Source organism: Lipophrys pholis, assembly GCF_963383615.2.
Source record: "Lipophrys pholis genome assembly, chromosome: 15".
NCBI classification, from domain to species: Eukaryota; Metazoa; Chordata; class Actinopteri; order Blenniiformes; family Blenniidae; genus Lipophrys; species Lipophrys pholis.
The window spans coordinates 8,105,467-8,127,214 of NC_137642.1; the positions used below are offsets into that span (position 1 = coordinate 8,105,467).

The 21,748-nt window shown below is 41.8% G+C and overlaps 1 protein-coding gene across 1 annotated transcript; it reads right to left on the minus strand.

Moving 5' to 3' along the window:
• Positions 1–6,365: 6,365 nt before the first annotated feature.
• LOC308120674 (coiled-coil domain-containing protein 6-like) lies at positions 6,366–21,124 on the minus strand. The gene is made up of 9 exons (XM_080481432.1): positions 20,755–21,124; positions 19,273–19,422; positions 17,605–17,733; positions 16,959–17,062; positions 15,333–15,493; positions 13,788–13,944; positions 12,500–12,600; positions 10,486–10,607; positions 6,366–7,608 (listed from the first exon to the last, which is right to left on the minus strand). Exons 1-9 carry the CDS (start codon positions 21,010–21,012, stop codon positions 7,396–7,398), a joined length of 1,395 nt encoding a protein of 464 aa, XP_080337558.1. The 5' UTR covers positions 21,013–21,124; the 3' UTR covers positions 6,366–7,395.
• Positions 21,125–21,748: the final 624 nt, after the last annotated feature.

Genomic DNA, 21,748 nt, shown 5'->3' on the forward strand with positions numbered 1-21,748 from the left:
GGGGTTTCTTCCTGGTGAGAGCTGATGAAAACAAGACACGCACAAAACTCCTGAATCCAGCTACAAACAGCCTGAGAACCTGAATAACCCCTGTCAGTATCCGTGAACAGCCTCCCAGAAAGTAGACCACAGTTCAAATGATGTTTCAACACACACTGTGATACACAGTTTTTGAAACTTTTGTCTCGGACTGCAACTTGTTTATTACCCAAAGTGTGTTGGTGTGACTTTCTTTCACCTTGTTAATCTTTAAAGAAAACAACACTTCTCCATACCTTGATAAATATAACAGATACTGAGTGTTTTTTTTTTTTTTAATGTTCACTTTAAATAATGCAATACAACCAACATCTCATTTAAATGCAGCAAACCAACACTACAATTCAGTCTCACACTTATCAATTTCACACTTAATATATTGAGTCAGTTTGTTAAATAACACATTTTATTTACAGTCAATCACAGTGCGTTGCCTTCAAAATATCTGCTTCCTGGTTGATGCTGATTATTGCAAGACCAGGGAGGCGATGCTGTCCCATGGATGACCTTCGGTCTTGTTGAGCTTCAGCTTTGGGAAGCTCCTCTCCGCTGAGGCCACAATCACAGGCAGAGTACAGGACAATCTATTGACAATTCACAGATTGGGATACAGTTCATCCAGATGTTTTATTTTGTGGATGAAAGTGAGAAGATCTAAGCAATCATGTCATCAGAAGGAAAGGTTGGCAAGTTATTTATTTTACCCCCTGCATGGGTAACCAAACACAGACCATGTGAATCTGCAGATGAAGCTCATGGACACTATTTCATAACTGCAGTGATGTTGCAGTAATACAGACAATTAAAAGGTATCTTTTTTTCTGAAACACTGTAATGTCCGTTGTTTGGTTAAAGCATGTACCCGATGAAAAGAATTTCTGTTTATAAGGGGTTTCTGCATTCATTTCCACAATGTACAAATTAAAGTAATACAATTAAGATAAATGGTCCACTGCCACAATAGTGTAAAATAAACATCAACAGGACAAATGTTTAAAAATCACTTAAAAAAAACAACAACCTTTAAAATATGTTTTACTGATAAAGAGGTCAAATCAGTGTGAGACCCCACCCCCAGGCAGTCAGTCCCATCCCATGGCAGCACTCTGTTCATTCATATGTTAGGGATTCATTTGATATTAGCCAACCTCCATGAAGCGAAAATTAAAACTGTGTTTATGACAAACAAATCCTCGCCAGCTCGACAGGTAGTTTGTCCTAACAGGACAAATAAACAAATTTGCTAAAAACTCAGCGTTAAACCTCCTCCTATAAGCCAACCTTTATCCTTTGACCGTCGTCCTTCCTCCATTGTCTTTTACTTTCATTTTTCCACCCCACTGGGACAAATTGTTGTTATCTAAATGAACATTTGTTTTCATTTTGTATATGCATTCCACACCTATTTTCAAAAATGGATAAAAATGGCAAAATAAGATTAGACCAGCTAAAGGAGCCAGCTTTGAGAAAAAGAAAAAAGGAAAAGAAAGGAAAGGGGAAAAAAAGAGAGAGCAATCAATCAAAAACAGTTTCAGAAAATCTGACACAAACCTGAGAGCAATAAAAGAAGCTCTAGATATTGTCGGTTGAATAATGGAGAACACCCAATGCACTGGTCTAAGGCAGGGTTGGATAACATTTATTGTCATGAAAAGATAGAATAAAATCAACCCAACGCACAGAGGGCTAAATTGACTCAGCAGTTCTCCCATAAGGAAAGGCTATATGAGAGTTATGACAACTACTTTTTTGTTTTTTTTAAAGAACTGACTTGATAGTTTTAAATCAACATACATGTATTTGATATGCACCTTTATGCAGTCAGCATTTATAGACTATTTACAATTGACATCAGGTTAAAGGGTGTTTACAATGACCATCTTCCTGTTATAACTATATTGTATTGATTTGTTTTATATATGTACAGTTCAGTGGTTGCAATGAATATGCCTGGTGGCTGTGTGTGGTCCGCTATTCAGAGATTTAGATGATGAATTACATGTCTGAAGTTTTACTAAACCATAGACCTAGAATCACTGTAAAAAACAAAATGATTACCATTGCAGCCTCCACCTTTCAAATCGCTGTACTTCCTTGTTTGGTTTCCAAAAAGGTTAATGTTTAATTTGATTACATTTAATGTCTTCTCATATTATCTAATTTTATTGGATGCAGCTCCAAAGTTCCCTCTCTAGCAAGGTAAAATCACAATAGCCAAGCATTTTTCGTCTCTCTCTCTCTCCCTCCATGTGTCTTTGCACAGTACATAGTCATGCTGCTTTAGTGTCATAAACTTATCAGTTACACCGGTGAAATTGTCTTCAGTTAAAAAAAAACAAAAAAAAAACTACAATCTATGTCACAAATAATGTTGAGGAATGAAGCAGGAAAGAGAAAGAAACTCTAAATGAAAAGTCTGAATTTACAATGTACAGGTGGCAAAGTAGATAGAGGGGGTAAAAGAAAGAGAGTGAAGATAGAATTCTTCATGCTTTTTCCCATAGCTGCGGTCTGCTGCCAGAATGGGTCTTACCGAAAAGATTTAGGCACCATAATCCCCTTCTGCCTGAAAAATTAAGAGAAGAAAAGAACAAGGGAGACAGATTTAATTGTACTTCAGAGTGGCATTACTCTGACATGTTGCCTCAGACCAGTTTGAACTAGATGTAGAGCATGTGGGGGACACCGTGTAGGCATCTCAGGACAATGGAGGGGTGGATTACAGAGCGGCGACCATACACTTTCAACACTATTGACTCGTGCTATAATCGATGTTGGTGCTGAATTTCACTGGCTTTGCATAAGTTATTCAATACATTTATTGACAGAGCTTCTATATATGGACTATTCATTCTGTGGGGTTACAGATGACTTTCTTTTATAATCCCATCAATAAAACCTATGCTGATGCATCAAGTTGTTTTTCATTATGTGATCTTTTTAATAAATACATCAGCGATGTCTGTTCACAGGGTGTTCATAGTAACTCATGATTTGGATCGATGCCCGACAGTCATCCCGGTATTACAACATCAAGTGGGTTTTTTTTTTTTTTCATGCATTGTGCAAAACTCTGCTGAGCAGAGTACTTTCTGGTCAACATCTGGGCAAAAGTGCTGATCAGTGTCGGTTTTATGCGTGGATTAACTCAGAACTTGCGGGAGAACCAGGAAATTGTTTTTGTAATATCAAAATCGACTCATTCAAGGCAAATGTTGTCGATCAATAACACATCTGGCGTAGTTTGTGATGAAAGCGAGGAGGGATGTTAAAACTTATTCATGACTCAATTCCTTATGCTGCTTTAAAAAAAACTCAGTATTGGGGGTGTTGAGGGTGTTGGGGTCGATCCCAGTCGACGATGAGAGAATGCAGAGTACGTGCAGGACTATCACAGGCCAAAGCTAGAGGGGCAGATAACCACGCACTCATATTTACACCTAAAGGCAATTTCAAATAAGAATGAGAAAAGCCACAATCACTGGGAGAACATGAAAACTTGGCAAGTCAATTACTTGTTTGCTATAAGGTGAGAATGCTAACCACTACACCGCCGTGTGACTCAGGTCAGCTCAATTTAGATTTTAAAACCTTTTTTTTTTTTTTTCAATGTGTTTTTTCCCAGTCTGCTGTTGAAGTACATATATCTCTATTGAAGGAGGATAATTCTTCTCTCCAGAAGCGAACATTCAGTAAAAGGGAGTATACAAAGGTGGCAGAAGGGTGTATCCATCCTATAAATCCTTGAAATCGCCCACACATAGCACTCAGAGAGAATACCTTTGGCAGAGTGCAGGATTGGGTTCGGGAGCCTGTCTGTGAGGTGTCTGCAGGTTCTCAGGCTTCCTTCCTTTTGTGATTTGTGATGCTTGATTACAAGTAGGTGTCTGTGGGTTTGGCTCAATGATGGACTGCACTGGCCAGTTTGTACCCTGCTTTCACTTTACCTCAAATCAATAGCAAGAAAACCCTGCGACATACACAACATGGCATGTTACTGCATATTATGTTAAAAATTTAGATGTTATATATATTGTAGAACAGATTTTTAAGGGCCATTGGATTTCAATTGATAATTATTTATGTGTAAAGTGCCGTCTCCAAATTTGTTGGTATGAAAATGTAGCAGGTAGTATGAAGTTAAACCTGGAGCACACCGCAGTGCTTCCACTTCCTACTCATTCACAGCCCCTTATTAAATGCGCACATCTCCCCTGAAGGGTTTAACGTACTGAAGCTGACCCGATATTCTGACCTTTCAAAGATCGTCTCCTTTTCTCTGGCCCTTTTTGTTAAGACATCCGAGAAGCAACAGCCTGCTGTTCTTTTCCGTAAGAGGCTTGGCAGGTGTACGCACACAGAGCCACCCTGCAGTCTGGATAAATCGCCCTCGGTTTGGCCGCCTAGTTCCACAAAGCTACAGAGGTGAAAGGCCATGCTTGCACCCAGCAGGGCCACCCTGAGGCTCCAGTCCAGATTCCTGCTTGGATTAGTTCGGGTTGCTGGCTGCAGCAGCAAGAGGGAACGGGGCAACGCATTAGAAAAACACAGGAAACACGCCATTTGTATCACAAATCTCCGCTAGAGAATAGTATGCTTATGTCACTGTTAGGATGGGGGTGTACTTTTTCTTTTTTTATTATTCTGGCGAGTTTGAACCGACCGTGTGTGTGAATGGGCTACAGTTACCTGTGGAGACCTAATGGAGTCTTAATGTGTTTTGTAGGCTGTCATCCCAGTCCTCCTCCCCGCCCACAGTCACAGGTTATTGCACCCACATTACAAAGGTTTACCGTGTTAAATGATCCTAGAATGATTGATTTATAGAAACCCCTCCTCCGGTTTCCAGCTGGTTGAAACCGGTTGAGGCCATGTAGGTTTACAAGTGAAAAGTAGGAGCTGGCACAGAGACGGGAGTATAAGGAAAAGAACATCACATGATTGTGTGGTTTGCTTTGCAGTTGAGCAGCAATGTCAGTGGACTTCCAGTGATATTTAAAGTAACCGTGCACAAAGACAAACAGCTAATCCTTGTGGATGACAGGTTTTGATAATTTGTGCCTGTTTATCCTCTTTCGTTGTTCCAATCATTGTTTCAGCTTCCTGACAGCCACGAGGTCAGAGCTGCGCGTCACAGACATAACGGGGTTTTTTTTTTTTTTTTACAGATGTAGAGTTTTTAACCACACTAACAGTCATAAACATAAATGAAAGTATGGAAAAGTTACATTTTGTTCCGTTGCAGTTCGGCGGCTTATTCTCAGATTTTAAGATTTGGCTGAATGCTCGACTTTCTCATCTTTTTTATGTTAATTCTTCGTTGGGTTATGTCTCGACATTGAGCATCAGGGGAATACAGGTTTGGGGAAGGCACATCTTAAAATGTAGCTAATAACGCACCCAAACACTTAATGGAAAACTTTATAGGCATCCAAAGGCAATAAAAAGCATAACTGTGGTGGCATTCAGATGGTTTTGATAAGCCTTTGCTTAAAATTCTCATCTGATGTATAAATTGTCTTAGTTTGAATTTATTTTAAAACTTGAAGGCAGTTACTTTAATACAGCAATTTTAGTCTGCACTTTAAAAAATAAAAAGATCACGTTGACTTTTTTTTTTTTTTTTTTTTTTAAATGTGGCCCCTTTGAAGCTCAATGGCGCCCCATAGTGGAGGTCTGACACAGACATTTAAAGCTTAAGCAGTTTAAAAGAAAATGAGTTACGATAGTTACAGTGGAACTTAAGTCTGTATAAACTTCTCTCTCGTGTCAAAAAGTCCATCACATCACTTGGAAACCATGAACAACTATATAGACACAAAACTTTAATCTGGCACAAATGAACCAAAAAAAAGCCTTACCTGCATTACAGTCAACTCCTTCCGCCTTTTTGCACAGGTGACATGATAAAAAGCAAATCCTTCAATATAACAACTTTTCATCTACCACCTGAGAACGTGAACTTTGATGGTGCAGGTTTATTTAAGGCACAAACATTTTCCATCAACTACTATGGAGGTTTGGGCACGGGTTAAAATTTCCACCACGATACATTTCAGTGAGGCTAAATACAAAACGAGATCAAACCAAATGTGAACCTGTGCAAATACCAAATTCAGTGCGCAGAACAAATTGCAGGGTTTTCTTTTTTTTGTCAATCAGGTGAAACGATAAAGTGAAATCCATCCAGGGTTTGTTCATGAGAGTTTCCCCTTCCCAGTTCTCATGTAACCAACGTAATCCATAAAAGTGACAATTAAAAGCAGAAGCTGTCATCTCGAGAGCTTTAATCATACATAGAAATTTAGTTCAACAGTACCATTCACTGAGAATGTTTAAGCAGTATGTATATTTAGTGTAAAGAGAGCAATGGTTTTTGTTTTTTTTTCCTTTTTCTGATGAGTATCCATAAGGATAGAAGCTTTGAGAAATACACCAGAGAGAAGAGCAGAGAAGAGACTGAGTACATGACTAAAGTTGAAACACCTCAGACTATATCTTTAAACACCTCAAAAGGCGACATTTATCTGTGGTTTATGTACCAGCGTCCATCCTTGATGCTTTTTTTTTTTTTTTTCCTTTTTCACTGAAGAGCAGCAGCGCGTCGAATGCTTTCAGAAAAGAAAATTACTGTGTTGCAAGCTCTGTTTGATCAATGCCCTCTAATGGAGAGAGTCCAAGCAGTCCTCAGAGACACCTTCCTGTTGACCTAATCAAAGCCACATTAAACTCGAGGTCAGGGCGAACTGTTGACTTCGAAGACAGAGGATGAGCTGGTGTGGAGGACATTACTGCAATCGAGTGTCATATTATAGGCCAAAAAAAATAAAAATAAAAAAATCGATCACATCCATCTATTCATCCACCCACTTCTCTTAGCCGTACATCCATCTGCGGGTCCAAACATCCAACTTATCATGAGAGACCACTGTAAAAACATACTGTATGTGCTGTTTGTGCTATCTCAGAAGCGCCAAAACAACAATTCCAACCAGCTAAAGTCCCAAGCAAAGAAAAAAAATAATAAAAAAATCATGACATGTACAAGACAGAAGGTGGAACAGTAATTATCCTACAAATCCCAGAAGCAATTATTTCTCAGTTCATCCATTCCTTTTTAAGTGTAGTTAAGTAGCGCCACGTGTGGATTTGGCAGGCGGCTTGCTTCACCCAGGGCGACTCGCCACCTTTGTTTCTTTCCTCTCGAAAAAAACTTCTGAAGCTGCATCTTTTTGTGGAGTTGGTAAAGAGTAAGAAACTTCCCTTCCAGAGCTGGTAATGACGGAAGCTGCTGCGCTAGCATCGTGGCATTCAGTGGGCGCACACTGGTGCAAAAGACAGAGACTGACTGTGGCGTTAAGGCTGGGAGGGAGGCTGCTGTGCCGCTGCTGCCGCCGCCGCCGCGTGCTGTGACATGGCTGCCGGGGAGGACATGGACTGGACCATGGGCTGAGCTGGTGGGGGTAGCGGAGGTTGAGCCTGGAAGGCCCCTGAGTGTGTGTTGGGGGAGGGGGGTGGCGTTGGACGTTTGAATTTGTCGGGGCTGGTGCTTCTTCTCGGGGAAGGCCGCTGGGGGTAAAAGAGAGGGAGAAGGTAAATAAACAAACGTGTCATCTGTATACCATCTGGCCTGTGAAGTCACTGGTGTGTGTAGAAGCCTGCTGTGTGGAAACAGAGACAAAATACGCTTCTGACCAGTGAGAATCATCCTCACACAGGTTTCAATCCTTGACATAGTTGATTGATTGTGACGTAAATACACACTTAACTTACAAAAAGATGTTTAATAGCCCGATTAGTTCGATGGTTTCTCACAGGTGAGGAGTTGTCAGGTGGGTCAATGGAGACTGAACCAAGCAGGCTGTGATTGGATGAACTACTGAGTTATGAATGCAGATCAGCCGGCTGCTTCACACCCGATAGTTATTTCTCTCAATGTAAACGAATAACTGAGGTTGCCAGACGAGTTCATTTCTGATCTGTTTCGTCTGTGGTGACCTCATGTAATACAACACTGGTGAGGTAAGTGATGTTACATAAACTATTTGCTACCCAATGAATTAACCTGTGCTTTATGACAAAATGGGTGCAAACTGATTCGAAGTAGGATAGCAGTTTTCCACAAGACCGTTTGCTGCATTAGTCAAGTAGTTCTGTTTCGCAACATGTTTTGCGTCGTCATCCTTGAAGACTCATTCTGTTCTATACAAAAACATGGTTTTATCGTTGCCTTTAATAAACACATTAATGCATGTCTCCTAGAAAAAGTAGGTTTTGCTTTGATTTTATTGCCAATAGTTCACACAATGTAAAAAATATTGTATAATTACAAAGCTGCAGTAGCAGAATAGTGAAAATTGTAAATCTCTGGATCTTGTACTAATTCTCACAAAGATGGACGATGACATAAAAACTTCATATCAAACAAATGTTTAGAGAAAAAAAAAAAAGAGTTCTGAGAAAATCTAATCTGTCTGAGGGGCAACTCTCCCAGACAGAGTTATTTCCCCATTAACTCCTGGGTGGGCTCCGTGGTGAAGGGACAACTGCCAACGGAAAATGTTATAATAGTCGGGAATGAGAGGAAGGCGGCTCCGAGTGCATGAAAAGGTTTAACTATGGAAAGAATAGGCTGGGCTGAATTCATTGAAAAACAGTTAATTCTACTTCTGTTGCCTGTTCATAAATATACTTCAGTGTTTTCAGCCAGTACGAGTCTGTATGCTTTGTAAACTGTTTCAAACCAGCCAACAAAGCCCGAATGAGGAGGCTAAAGTCTTCTATTACCATAAACTAATTCATGATAACAGCCTCAAAACAGACAGCGCAAACTACTCACACCACGATCATTGCACGCATGTTTAAAAAAAACATGCCTGAAATTAGGTCCGAAGAAGATGAATTTAACAAACAAAACTCAGCAAGGTCATAGTTGAGGGTGGATTGAAAATCTTCCTGAAAGGTTGCAGATTAGTCAAAACTCATAGTCTCATAGCTCAGGCCAGATGGTGTCAAAGTGACCCAGACTGCACCAAGCTGGAAGCGTTCCTGTGAGAAGGAGATAAAGACATCTTCTAACTCTGGAATAAAAAGTCAGGACAATGGCCAAGTTGAGAAAACTCCTACACCGTTTCAAAAATGTTTGAACTGGAGTAAAACCAACTAGCGAGCATTGGACAGGGCAAGTACTGAGAATGTGAACAAGTCAAACTGAAAGAATAAATGGGTTCAACGATGAGAATGTGAAAATATTCAAGCCAAACAAGTTCATAAGGTACTTAATTATCTAAACCTTAGTGTTAAATATTTGAATAAATGAAAAACAACTACAGTAGAGTACACGTTGTATAATTCTTAAAAGAAAAGATGAATCTGTGTAACGTTAGGTTTTTCCTGCTGATTTCACACCGACCTGGCAACCCAATAATCTTAACCCACCATGGAGGGTGTGTTTAACTGGCATCAGGAAGAGCCAGACTCTGATTGGCAGCTGTATGAACAGCAGGTGAAGTGAAAATAGACACCACGAAGTCTTCATTATAGTAACTTCGATCGAAAAATGGCCACAAAAGAGATGTGGGGGGGCTTTCGAATAGTCCCTCCTATCTGCTTTCCTATGCACAGGGTGTTAGGAGGCTTCCTAAAGGAGTTAGGGAAAGACGATCCCGGTATTGTGACAATCGGACCGCATTTCCACCAAGTGACCTAATAATAATCTGACGGCAGCGCAGGCTAGTGATGTCTGCTGCGGGGGAAAAAACGAAAAAAATTCCGAAAGTGGGCAACAAAAAGCCCATTTTTAACACTTTCCCCTGTGCTTCCAATCACTGATAAAATCTCAAATATCACAAGGTTCGAATTAAAATCAAAGGAAAAGAGGCTGCCAGGCTATGAGGAATAAAAGTGAAACGGCTGCCAGGTGAATAAATAAATAGTTGGGATCTGGGTTTAGCTTATTTAAAGTTGCTCCAAGGCACATTATTGCATTGGTAACTTACATGATCTGTGTCCCTTTACAGTCATCCCGAGAACGCTTGGATGAGCGGGCCCCTTTAAATGTTGTCGCAGCAAGGAATTGTGGGGCAGCCTTATCTCGTCTCCTTTGGTAAAGGATGCATCAGTGTTTGCTATGCTAAAGGAGGTTATAAAGGAAGCAATGAGCCTCCTTTCCTGAGCTTATAGAGAATTTGACTGCTCCTTATCACTGAAACACTTCCGGGGTTAAGGAAAAGGGCACAGGAAAGGAGATTGAGTGCATCTGAATAGTCCTTCCTAAGACTAAGTCTGTCCAAATGTCTTAGTGCAGGTAAGCATGAAGTTAACACTGTCCTTAGCCATTTTTCTACATCAGTTCAGATTTGGTTTGGAAACTGCTCCAGGTAAGAAAGCAGAAACCTCAGTGTGGACAGATGTGTGGTAAAGGCGGTGTGGGCGGATGTTACTTACTGCTACGGCATGAGAGGAGCTTCCGTGGACGTGCAGGGCCGGGGTGTTGTAGTGGGAAATGGCAGCTCTGGACAGTGTAGCTGGAGGAGTGAAGCCAACTGTGTGGGTGCCATATGAGAGGCCTGGAACAGAACAGACGAGAGGAGAGGGGCCGCTGTTTAAATAGCAAGTCAAATCTAGCGGTTGGGTGTCAAACGCCATCACTTCTTTACTTGACGACAGTTCCAGGGACTTGATTAACGAAGCATTAAAACAACCGCACGGTCTTGTTTATAAAGAAAATATTTAGGCCGTGATCCGATATGTCGCAGATTGCACCAACATGTCTGTCTGTCATGCCTGAAATGAAGTAAATTCACTCTGCAGGACGATTGCCTCAAGCACTTTGGGATTAAAAGAGAACATACCCTTATTGCAAGTCCTTTTAAAAAGGTAGCTTCTACCTTATTACAATCCTTGATATTATCTTTTAAAGTGTGTGTTATACTGAATTGTTTATATTATGTATCAGTCTTTTTCTTTTTTTTTAAATCAACGTCCACTTTCTTTATATGACAATGTCCAGAAACTCCTTGTTTATCACTGCAGGGAGCAACAAGACAGGATTCTGTGCAAAAAAAAAAATAAAAAAAATTGTTGCCGTGTCAGGAGCTCAGCAACTCAACTGTGCTTCACAGAAATAAACATGAAATGCATGCAACTATTTCATGGTTTTGAAAATCATCTAAGAAAAGAGGGTATGAAGACTTCTACTGTGGGAAAAGTCAATTGAATCTTGAACGAATGAGGAAATCAATGACAATGCAAGTATCTCCATATTTTCTGCTAGTTTAATGAGTACCATATCGAGACGACTAAAATACAGGCCTTTTCCTTACGGAAACAGATCTTAAAAAGTGGGCTCTTGGATCTGATATACGGCTCCTGGTTTTATGCTGATTGCTGCGTAACAACACTGGGGCCTTCAGAAATAATGTTGGGTTGCCTTGCTGACCACGTCGGGGAGATGAGAAGCCGGCTCCAGGTGTTCGACATCGTTTACAAGCCATTCAAATGAATGAAACTGCTGCATGTCACATGCTTTGGTTGGCAGTGAAGATGACAGTGGCCTCGAAACCAGTGAAAGCAGATCTGTGCGACGCGAAGGAGACAATTACTGAAACTGTATGTCCAGAGGAAACAGAAGCCTCTGGTGTTTCAGTATATTTAGACTCTTATGATAGTTTATTTGTGCAACTCCATAAATGAGTGATGGTCATCTCTTCTCTAAAGGATCATTTTGCACCTGAATTCACACCTGAAATTGAACTGTACAGTACTTTTACTCCCCAATTACAGTATTGTCTTGCATTGGTTTTTCGGTTGCACTCATGACTACTGTTGTGCGATATGGCAAAAGCTGTTAAAGTCCATTTTGTAATACTGATCCCATTTTTGTTGGGATCAACCTTCTTAAAACTGGAGCAATTGCTTTCACAGCACAGAGAGTGAAAGTAATCCCACAGCCTCATTTATTCCTTCAAAGATATCACTGTCAATGGCTGATCCATCAGCAATAAGCACATTTGAAAGTAGAAACCTCTGCCACCAGGAGGTGGTTCACTTATTTCGCAGAGAAGTTAGTTAATGATTTCAGATTCAGATGACTCTCAGTCAAACGGACCTATAGGCTGAAGAATCTGTATCGTTATGCTCGACATGTTTTATGATGTTCATGAACATATTTTAACCAGTGCGCGCATTGAAATGTTCTTCCATAACATTCTATTAATGCCATTCCACCCCCCCCCCCCTTTCTTTTTATAGGTTTTCCTGTAACTTCAATCCTTGGAAACCCTGAGCCGAACAATGTGAGCAGGAAGCTGCAAGCCAATACCATAAATATACAACATGCCATAATGACTTTACACATATGCGATCACACACTTTATTGCAAAGATAAAAGCCTATTGTCTTTGAAACTGCAGTAATGAACTGGTACCAAAGGTGGTATTTATTGTTGGATTGAACCTACCAGGTGATATGGGTCGGCTGGAGCTGGGGGAGGGCGTGTAGGGAATCGGGCTGGACACCGTTCTCGCTCGCAAACCCTGTGCAGACATCTCATTGAAGTACCTGGGAAGATGGGACATCAGTTTCATGAAAATCTGAATTTAGAATGAGGCATTTACAACACTTAATAGACAGTGCACATCTTATTCTTTGTGGCTAATTGAAAATGGGGGTTCTTCTGAGTTTCTAATGGGGGGATATTTTACGACAACTCATTTTCTGCTCACACTAAGTTGTAATTCACTGTCACCAACAGTCTGTTGTACAAGTGGAAACAAATTCAGCCTGAAACGCACTGTTCTATTTTCACTCCGTTAATGCACAACATTTTAAAATATGCTCCAAAAGCTGTGCCACACCCAAAATAAACTTGTTCCAAACTGTAAACGATGAGAAGACAAACAGTACCGTTAGGTTTGTGAAACACTATGCAACTGAGCATACTACTGTCGACAGCACCAACATTCAGAATAACGCAAACGTTAGGTTTAATAATAAAAATTACAAGATGCAAACAGAATCATTTAATGAGGTTATGTAAATGTCCTTCAATGTTCAATTTCCTTAAATTTAGCTGATTCACAACACAAAGTGTTTAACTATGATATCGTATTAAGCACATGATAAAACACTTTTAAAAAGGAGCAAAATAACAGTGACATAACAAACAATAAAGTCCACGCAGTAGAGTAAAAAGATAAGGATAGGATGTTTACAATGCCAATCCTTGCAAAATTTCGTCATACTCGGGATAAGATAATCTTTCTGTGTCCGCAAATGAAGCCTCAGGGGCACCACAAGTAACTCAGGTTTGTTTTTCTTTTCCAGTGAAGGGTCATCTGGGCACAACTCTACTGTATGAAGGTAATGGCTGCAAGTCACAAAAATAAGGTTCAAATACAATATTTGCTCAAAGAATGAAGGCAGACTGGCTTAAATGCTCCAGATCACTTGGCCTAAATAAAATGTACCTGGCACAGACATCAAATTGTTTTTTGATAAAGAGTGGTGTAAAACTGATTAAAGCTTGTTGTGCATTCTGCTGTAAGTCTATAAAAACCTCAACACTGCTGTTGCTAAATGAATACGTTTGCATATTATCTGTTTGATCTTTTCACTGACGGATTAAACTCAGAATCGGGGTCGTGTAACAAGTGTATCTGTAGTATCAGATTTTCTTGATATTATACAAGATAGGAGTGATTGTAACATTAATGATCATCTGCTCCATCGTGTGTTGCATCCTCTACCTCTCATCGTCCATTTCCAGACTGGATTCGCTCTCCGACAGCTGTCGGCACAGGGCCTCTCTGCGCTCCATTTCTCTCTGAAGCTTCCGCTGCAGCCTGATGTTCTCCTCCCTCATGTGTCGCTCTTCCTCGATGTACTGGGCACGTTTCTCCGTGTCTACAAGGAGACAAAGTGAACGTGTCAAACCTCACATCATCAACAGGAATACACTGAATGCTTCCGATGGATCTGAAAATTGCCCAAGTGAAATATTACATGGCAATAACTGCTTTCTGAAAAGACAAAGTGGGTCACTGTCAATCTATTCAAACAATTGCTGGAGAGGCAAGCAGCAGGTTTAACATGCCACCTCACTTCCCAAAGCACGTGTTAAAGGTTGGACTGGCATCTCCCTCTAGTGGTGAAAACAAGGAACAGACAATAGTGTTGCACAAAAGACTTCCTTCACCATGCCAATGTCCATTACAAAAAATGTGTTTGATGCGCTGTAGAAATATCTTTCTAGCCCAATGTTTAATGTATTCCACAGATAAGAATCCCTCTGTGGAAACAATTTAGCAAGCAAACACATGAATCTTGTCTTATGGCCAAACAAGTCAAGCTATTGAAGCAGTAAAAATCATTTCCTGAAATTGAGGGAATCAAGTTTTCATCCAAAAAGATGATCAAATGAACATGTAAAAAAAAAAAAAAAAAAAAAAAAAAAAACGGGCCAATAAAGCCCAGCTGACATTTTTAGAAAATCTGTTCACTGTAATGTCCAACGCATCTAATTAAAAACATTACGTGGCAAAAAGTGAGGCAGGAGCCAGTCTGGATGCATTTTGTAAACCTCAGATGAGCTTTGCCAATACCTCCTGAAATGATAAACTAAGAATTGGCCTGATCATTAGGGAGCACTTCCAAGCAGATGAATCTGCGGTGGATTTTGTTTCTCAGTATGGTCATAAGACTGTCCTTTCTCATCATCATGTGAAAAGATTACAGTTGTCAAAGTTTGAATAATTCCTTGTGTATTCATTTCAAATCAGCTGAGCACTGATCAATGTTGGCCCCAAAACAGATGAAGCCACAGAGAAACATATCAGAAATGCTTTAGATTACTTGCCAAACTAAGATGATTGCAGAATTAAGTTCATCTTTAATGAAAAATGGCAGCACTCGAGGCAGAGAACATTCGACACCGATCCAGAACCATCAATATTGATTTAAAACAGAGCTCAGGGTATCCATTTCACCGAGAAGGTAGTTTGTGAACAGTTCAGGGTTACTTTGGCCATACTTAGAGGTGTGTACTTGACTTCTGTGCAGCTCTAAATCCTCCTGAGTGTTATGTGACCAGTGACTCAGAAAGACACAACAACAAACTGTGTCACAACGTATCCTGTTCTCTGTGCTCAATGTAAAACAAAACGAGCACTGGTGTAGAATGAATTTGCCTCCCGTCGCTTATCTGACGATTAGTTCAACCAATCGGACTTCAAATCAACCCTTGAGGGTCTCTGCCCTCCCGCCGATCACATGACAGCCCAACGGTCACTTACGCTGCAGCTCAGTGGTGCGCAGGCTTTTCTTCAGCCGCTCCACCTCGTTCTTCAGGAAGCGGATATGCCGCATCATGTTCTCTGGCGAGTCGATCTCCATGGAAACGTCTCGTGGGGAGGGAGGAGCTGAGACGGGCTGGTCCAACTTCTCTTGAAGGATTCTGGGTGAGAAAAATCAAAAATGTTCAATAGACAATCTTAAGTTAGTGTATATTTGACCTCACTGAAGTTTAATAAGCCAAGCATGGATGGGTTAAATATGTAGTAACTCATGATCTTAAAATAAAGACCCGGGAAGGTGCAGTCCAAGAACACGTTCAGAAATGTCAGGTTTGGCTGATCAACAATAAATATATAAATACTCATGTGATTGCTGCCTTAGCAGAGTACATTTGTGGAGGTGTGAATGTCCACATCATGCAGACAAAGTTCATTTTAAAGGTCTCCCTTTATCTCCACACAAACTCCGGTGCGGTGAGTCTGGATTCTGAACACAGCGTGGACCCAAGACCACGTAATGCATATCAAAGTGTGTAATAGAATGTAGCAGATGCGCTATTCTGGCACCTTCATAAATCTTATAAGCTGTCGGGGAGTGAAGTTGATGTATAAACCTACACAATACTCCCACATGAATCGTATTTAGAGCAGAACACAGCATTATTTTGTACTTACTGCTGTGACAAATTACCTCAGAGGAGCTGTTTGCATCTTTTGGTTTGATGTTACACAGGCTAGTGTGAACAGAGTTACGCAGACCAATATTATGGATCTGAGTCACCACCAAAATGCTAAAATGAGTCAAAGTTTAAATGCATTATAGCTTTATTCTAGGAATAGAGGCTGGATATAAGAGTCTCTATAAGAATATTGGGTCAAGAAATATGCAGCACATATAACCCGAGGTAAAGCCTGCATGTATACCTTTGTGACCGCACCAATCATTACTGTTCTGAAATTAGTGCAAAATGAAGACTTCACCTACTTTAAGACATTTTCTGTTGGTCATTACTCCACAGTGAATCTTGTGAAAACCTATTCAAAGAGCCCAGGGCAGATTTGCACTCCTGCAACTTTTAAGTCTCAATTTCATGAAAAACCTCATGTCTCAAATTAAATCCTGAAATATCACAGCTGATCTTGTGTCATAAAACCCTGCTAAAAAAAAACACAAACAACTCAACATTCAATTTAGTGAGGAAATAGAAATCGCAACTTTTCCCAAGAGTGTTACAGTTGAATACTCTTGTGAAGCTTAAACATAAGACAATTTTGTTAAACTAAAGCTTAACAGACTACTTTTAATTGACAGATTTCAGCGCCAGCCTGCCAGATGTCACACTTCTTGCTTTTTTAGCAAGTGAAAGTTAGACGAGGATAACAGATTTAGCAAAGACAAAACTGGTGTTGGGAAGATAACCTGAGGGGAACTTCCGTTTCTTTTTTAATCTAGATAGGCAAACTATACCCCCCAAAATACTAAATGAAATGTTTTTTAGCTCAACAGTATATGTTCTGTGACACTATCCATTAAAAGTGATAAAGAAACTTCGGCTTGAATGACAAAAAGCACGCCTTTAGACATTAAAAACAGATTTGTTACCACATAATATCATTGCGCCATACCTTTTCTCAGCCTCCAGTTTGTCCATCCGTTTCCACAGCCTGTTGACGAGCGCTTCTTGTTCCTGCTCTAATGTGTTCTCAAGGTCGATCTTCTCCCTCCTCAACTGGAAAATAAAGGAGGACATTTGAGAGCGACGTTCAGATAGAGAAAAACCTTGGCGATCCAAAGCAGTGACAGGACTGAACACAGATATACTACACAGCAAAGCCAAGGTCTCTGCAAAGATAAGCGGCTCTTCTTCAGAGCAGCAGTCTGTAGAGACCCGTGAGACTGTCGCAGTGATAGAAAACACTTTGAAACATGGGTTGCACTGCAAAGAAAAGGCTCTAATAAAATGCTTATCGAGCCTTTTTTGGGGGAAAGCTTGTCGTATTTTGTTTTTGTAAACATGCCCTTTTCTCATGTCGATCAGAAGACGATTCACGGGCAGTGTTACATAAGAATCAATCTGACACGTGAATCAGTAGAGAGAGAAATCCAGTCATCAGATCATGGAAACATCACAAAGAGGCTTCAGCACACAGGTTTCATCCAGCCACAAACCAAAATGTTCTTTCCAGTTCGAACTTCAGTAGGAAGAACTGAGCTTTGGACATGTGTTGAGAAGCTGGTTGTGGAAATCAAATTTTTACCACTTGAGCGTACCTGCTCCAGGGTGAGCTGCTTCGAAATGGTCTCATTCTCCATTTTCTTGATCTTTTTCATGAGCTTGTTAACCTGGAACTCCTGTTCCTGCTCCAAATGCTGCTCCAGCTCAGCTTTCTCGTGTTGGAGCTAAAAAGGAAGAGAGAACAATAAATGGAGGGTAGAAAACAAAAAAGGAGCCAAAGCACTGGACGACTCTGCACTGGTCAAACCGGTGTCATTTCATCAGATTCCCCAAGCACATCAAGCGCAAAGTCAAAAAGGAAACCAAGAGACAGTACTGCTGGGTTCAGGGTTAGACTTTCCACAAGAACAGACAGTATAAAATATTGATTTGGCAACCAAAGTAACCACCTTTGGCAGCTCACCAGTACAAAAAGGGTGCGGTTCAGCACTGATTCAAAATGGGACAGCGCTGTGATGGATTATGTAAGTGATTAGTCATTACAGGGAAAAGGGATGCAAATTCATTTATAGGAAGAAGAAAAAAAACAGGGAAAAGGAAGAAAAACATTTCCATTATGCTACAAAGACAAACTGCAAGAACACTGTAAAACAACCGTTGGTTTTATCGCACAGCGCTTACATCCATGCAGACTACAGGATCCTGGCTCAAACAACAGGCTACAAGGCTTCACCACATCCAGACCGGCCAATTTTCTTCTCGTTAACAAAGCAACAACTGTCGTTGTGTCTTCATAAAGTCCCTCCTTTCTACAAGTGATTGTCGAGCAGGCCTCCACCCCACTGTGCTGTGTGGTCAGTGCCATCTACACCCAAGTCTGTGTGGAAAATGCTTGTTCATGTTCAGCCTGTGGAGACCTTGCAGAGATATTTGTGCCATGACTTCCTCCGTCCTTCATGCCGAGGCTGCTTGTAAGCGACACCAGAAGATCAGCGGTGTGTGCAAAAATGTGTTTTCTGTACTGCCCTCTCTGTGGATGATGGCAATGTTGAGAAACAGTGTGTGCTTCCTCTCTGAATTAGAAATATCTGCTGTTGCTTCACAATAACTATCGATCTTAAAACATCATTTGATTTCTTAATTTTTAGAAGAAACAGTGAAGAAACCCATCACGAAGCACAGGCTAAACTAAGTGGCAATTTATCAGCATAAGAGATTTCCTCATGCCCATGTATGTACGCTAAAGGCCATTTGTTGGAACTGTATCTCAGGCCGCTGGCAGGCCCAGCTCTGTTTCATGTCAAGTAAGATAACAACAAAAGCCCAAACACATCCATCTGTATGACTTTAAGCAAAGTCTGCTGAGGCATTTACATACAACGCTCTCAGACTATTACCTCTTCGGATATCAACAAACCATTAGTGAGCCTACAGCCATCTACTGGGAGTGTGTGTGTGTGTGTGTGTGTGTGTGTGTAGTTGGGAAAATAAGATGTGGAAAGCAGACTGAACCGAGCAACCGACAGACGGGAGGAGAGTAATTTGAGAGTCATTTAGAGTTGCTAGCAGCTGCAGTGAAGTCATCTTGAGCCTTTGCAGGCTTCAGGCGAGTACCAATGCAGTTGATGATAATGCACATTCATTCAAAACTTCTGCACATACACAAGCGGCCGATGAACATGCCTGACAATAAGTTCAAGCTCTTGTTGGGCCAATTCCCATGGCGTTCGTTAAGAAGAACCAATTCTCGCTTGATCACTCACCTGCATGAGTTTTCTTGAGAGCTCATTAGTGAGAAATTCCTCCTCCTTCTCGTAGTTAACGGCCAAGGTCTCCTTCTCCTTCTGGAGGGCCTGAATCTTCTTGAACAAGGTGTTGCTGATAAATTCCTCCTCCTGCTCTGCTCTGGCTTGCTGCAAGAGAAAAAGGGAGGGCATGTCAGCGAAACCGACGCATAGTTCTGGCACGTCAAACTGTGTTCCACCTTTATCCTGATTAGATTGCAAGACTGTGTACCGATCAGCCCAACTCTGATGCAGGGAAGTCTGCCAGCCAAAGAGGAAGCATAATTTTCCCAAACGACTGCGGTGAATGGGTGACTCGCAGCGAGACCAAAAAGTGAAAATTGTGCTGGCGACAGCTACAAATCAGCAGAATCTATCCTGAATGTCTCTTTTAGCATCACATTCAATGCGGAGACAGAGCAGTGTGCCAGAGAGGTCTCCAATTTAACGACAAGCCCTCATCATAACCTTCTCACATTTCTGACACTGGTAGCAGAGCTAAACCTGCTTCAAAGCCAGTTGTACTTTGTTAAGGTCCTGGACCAAAATTTTACTGTATGATCAACACATTTGAGTCAAAGCACTGCCATTTGAGTGACTCTCGCTTCTGGAGATGCTTTCTATCTTCCACTGACCCCAAGATGAAGGATTGATTTTAACAACAGCGAGCATTACAGTATGACGATACGTCTGTCCTTGCCAGTCCCCAAATTCCCCCATCAACCTCAAAGCTGGCTCGTTTGCAGAGTTTACCTCTGCTGTTGACGCACAATTAGAGGGGACGAACACACACACACACACACAGAGTTAAGCTTTGCATATTTACAGAGAGGGTGGTCAGGGCGCAGTGTGGTTTTGACTTGCCAGCATTTAGGAGCGTGGCATCCCGTTAGCTCGCCAAGTTTGGCCTACATGCTTCCCACCTATCCGACAGATCGGTTACACATTTTATGAAGCTGGGACTGATTAACCGAGCATTGAGACACATGACGCATCGCTGCCCGGCCAGTGCCTCCGCCGCTGCTGCTAGTCTACATATTCGCAGTGTCGTTGCTCATAACGCGGTGACAATGCCCAGCATTGAGTAACCAGGTGACTAAAAGGAGACTACTCTCGTCCGGTAACTCGCGTCGTGAGGTGCCCACCTCACAACCGACGCCTTTTAACTTAGCCACCGAAGCTAGATCCATTAGCCGCTACTAGGAAAGCACAAGAAAACAAAGCAAACGACCTGGTAAGCAAACGCCTGCCAAGGTGGCTCAGTAAAGTGAGCAGCACGCCCAACTGGAACATTGCGAAACAGCAGAGATTGGCGGTAGAAATACACAGATAGTAACTAAAGCTGCCCCATTTCGCTCCAAACAAAACAGCGCGAGCCGCGGCTAGCTGACAAAACGCAGTGTAACAAGCGGCGTGGGGCTAGTTAGCCTAGCCTAGCCTAGCCTAGCCGCTGTTACTCACAATGGTGACGCTCGCTTTGCGGAGGTCCCGATTCTCCTCCTGCAGAGCTTTGCACTTGAGTTTGAACGTCTCCAGCTCGATCTTGAGAACTTTATTCTCCTGCTGCAGCGAGGCGAGGCGGTTCGTCAGCTCCTCCAGGCGAAACTGCGAGATGACCACGCTCGGCTTGCCCGAGTTGGACGCGGAGGAGGACGACATCGGGGTGGCCGAGCTGCTCCCCGCGCCGTCGGTGTCGCTCTCGCTTGCGCTATCCGCCATGGCTGCGCGACAGTGTGCGGAGTGAGTGTGGAGGTGGAGACGGCGGCTTGCAGCAGCAGCGTCTGAGCGGCAGCGGCACAATGCTGGGACACGGTGTGACCTTGCTCCGGCGTGTCGCACAGCGCCTCCGTCAGGATGTCTCCAGTACTACAACACGGGGCCCATTAGCCCATAAATACGATCAATGATACATTATAAAACCATCAAAGTGGGAGTTATATCAGCCGCTGTCTCATCTATCGCGGCAGGTTACATCAAATAAGATTTTCCCGATTACATTCACGTTCAGTCCAGGCTTAAAACGTCTATGGCTCATCTTTGTGTTTGTGCTGTGTCCAATGCCATTGATCGCTTCTACTACACATTCTTAGTACTATGGACATGAGCTCATGTGGTAAGAGAAAATAATTACAAGTAAATCATTTACAATTATAGCTATAGATAATGGGTTCAAATACTGTCCGGGCTTTTCTATGTGGGGTTTGCATGTTCTCCCCAAGTGTGTGTGGGTTTCCTTCAACAGTCCAAAATGCATGCATGTGAGGTTAATTGTTGACCCTAAACTGCCCCCAGGTGTGAGTGTGTCTTATCGTCTGTCTCTGTGTTTGCCCTGTGATGGATTGGCGAAATGTAACCTGCCCTTGTCCATAGGTAGTTTGGATTTGCTCCAGCACCCCGCAGTCCTGAACAGGTTTAAAGAGGTATAGAAAATGGATGGATAGATAAAGAAACCGAG

Coding starts and splice junctions, on each gene's coding strand:
- LOC308120674 (XM_080481432.1), bottom strand. CDS start 21,012: ATGGCGGATAGCGCAAGCGAGAGCGACACCGACGGCGCGGGGAGCAGC. Junction 15,494..16,958: donor AAACTGGAGGCTGAGAAAAG/GTATGGCGCAAT, acceptor TTTCTCACCCAG/AATCCTTCAAGAGAAGTTGG. Junction 13,945..15,332: donor GCGCACCACTGAGCTGCAGC/GTAAGTGACCGT, acceptor GTCTCCTTGTAG/ACACGGAGAAACGTGCCCAG.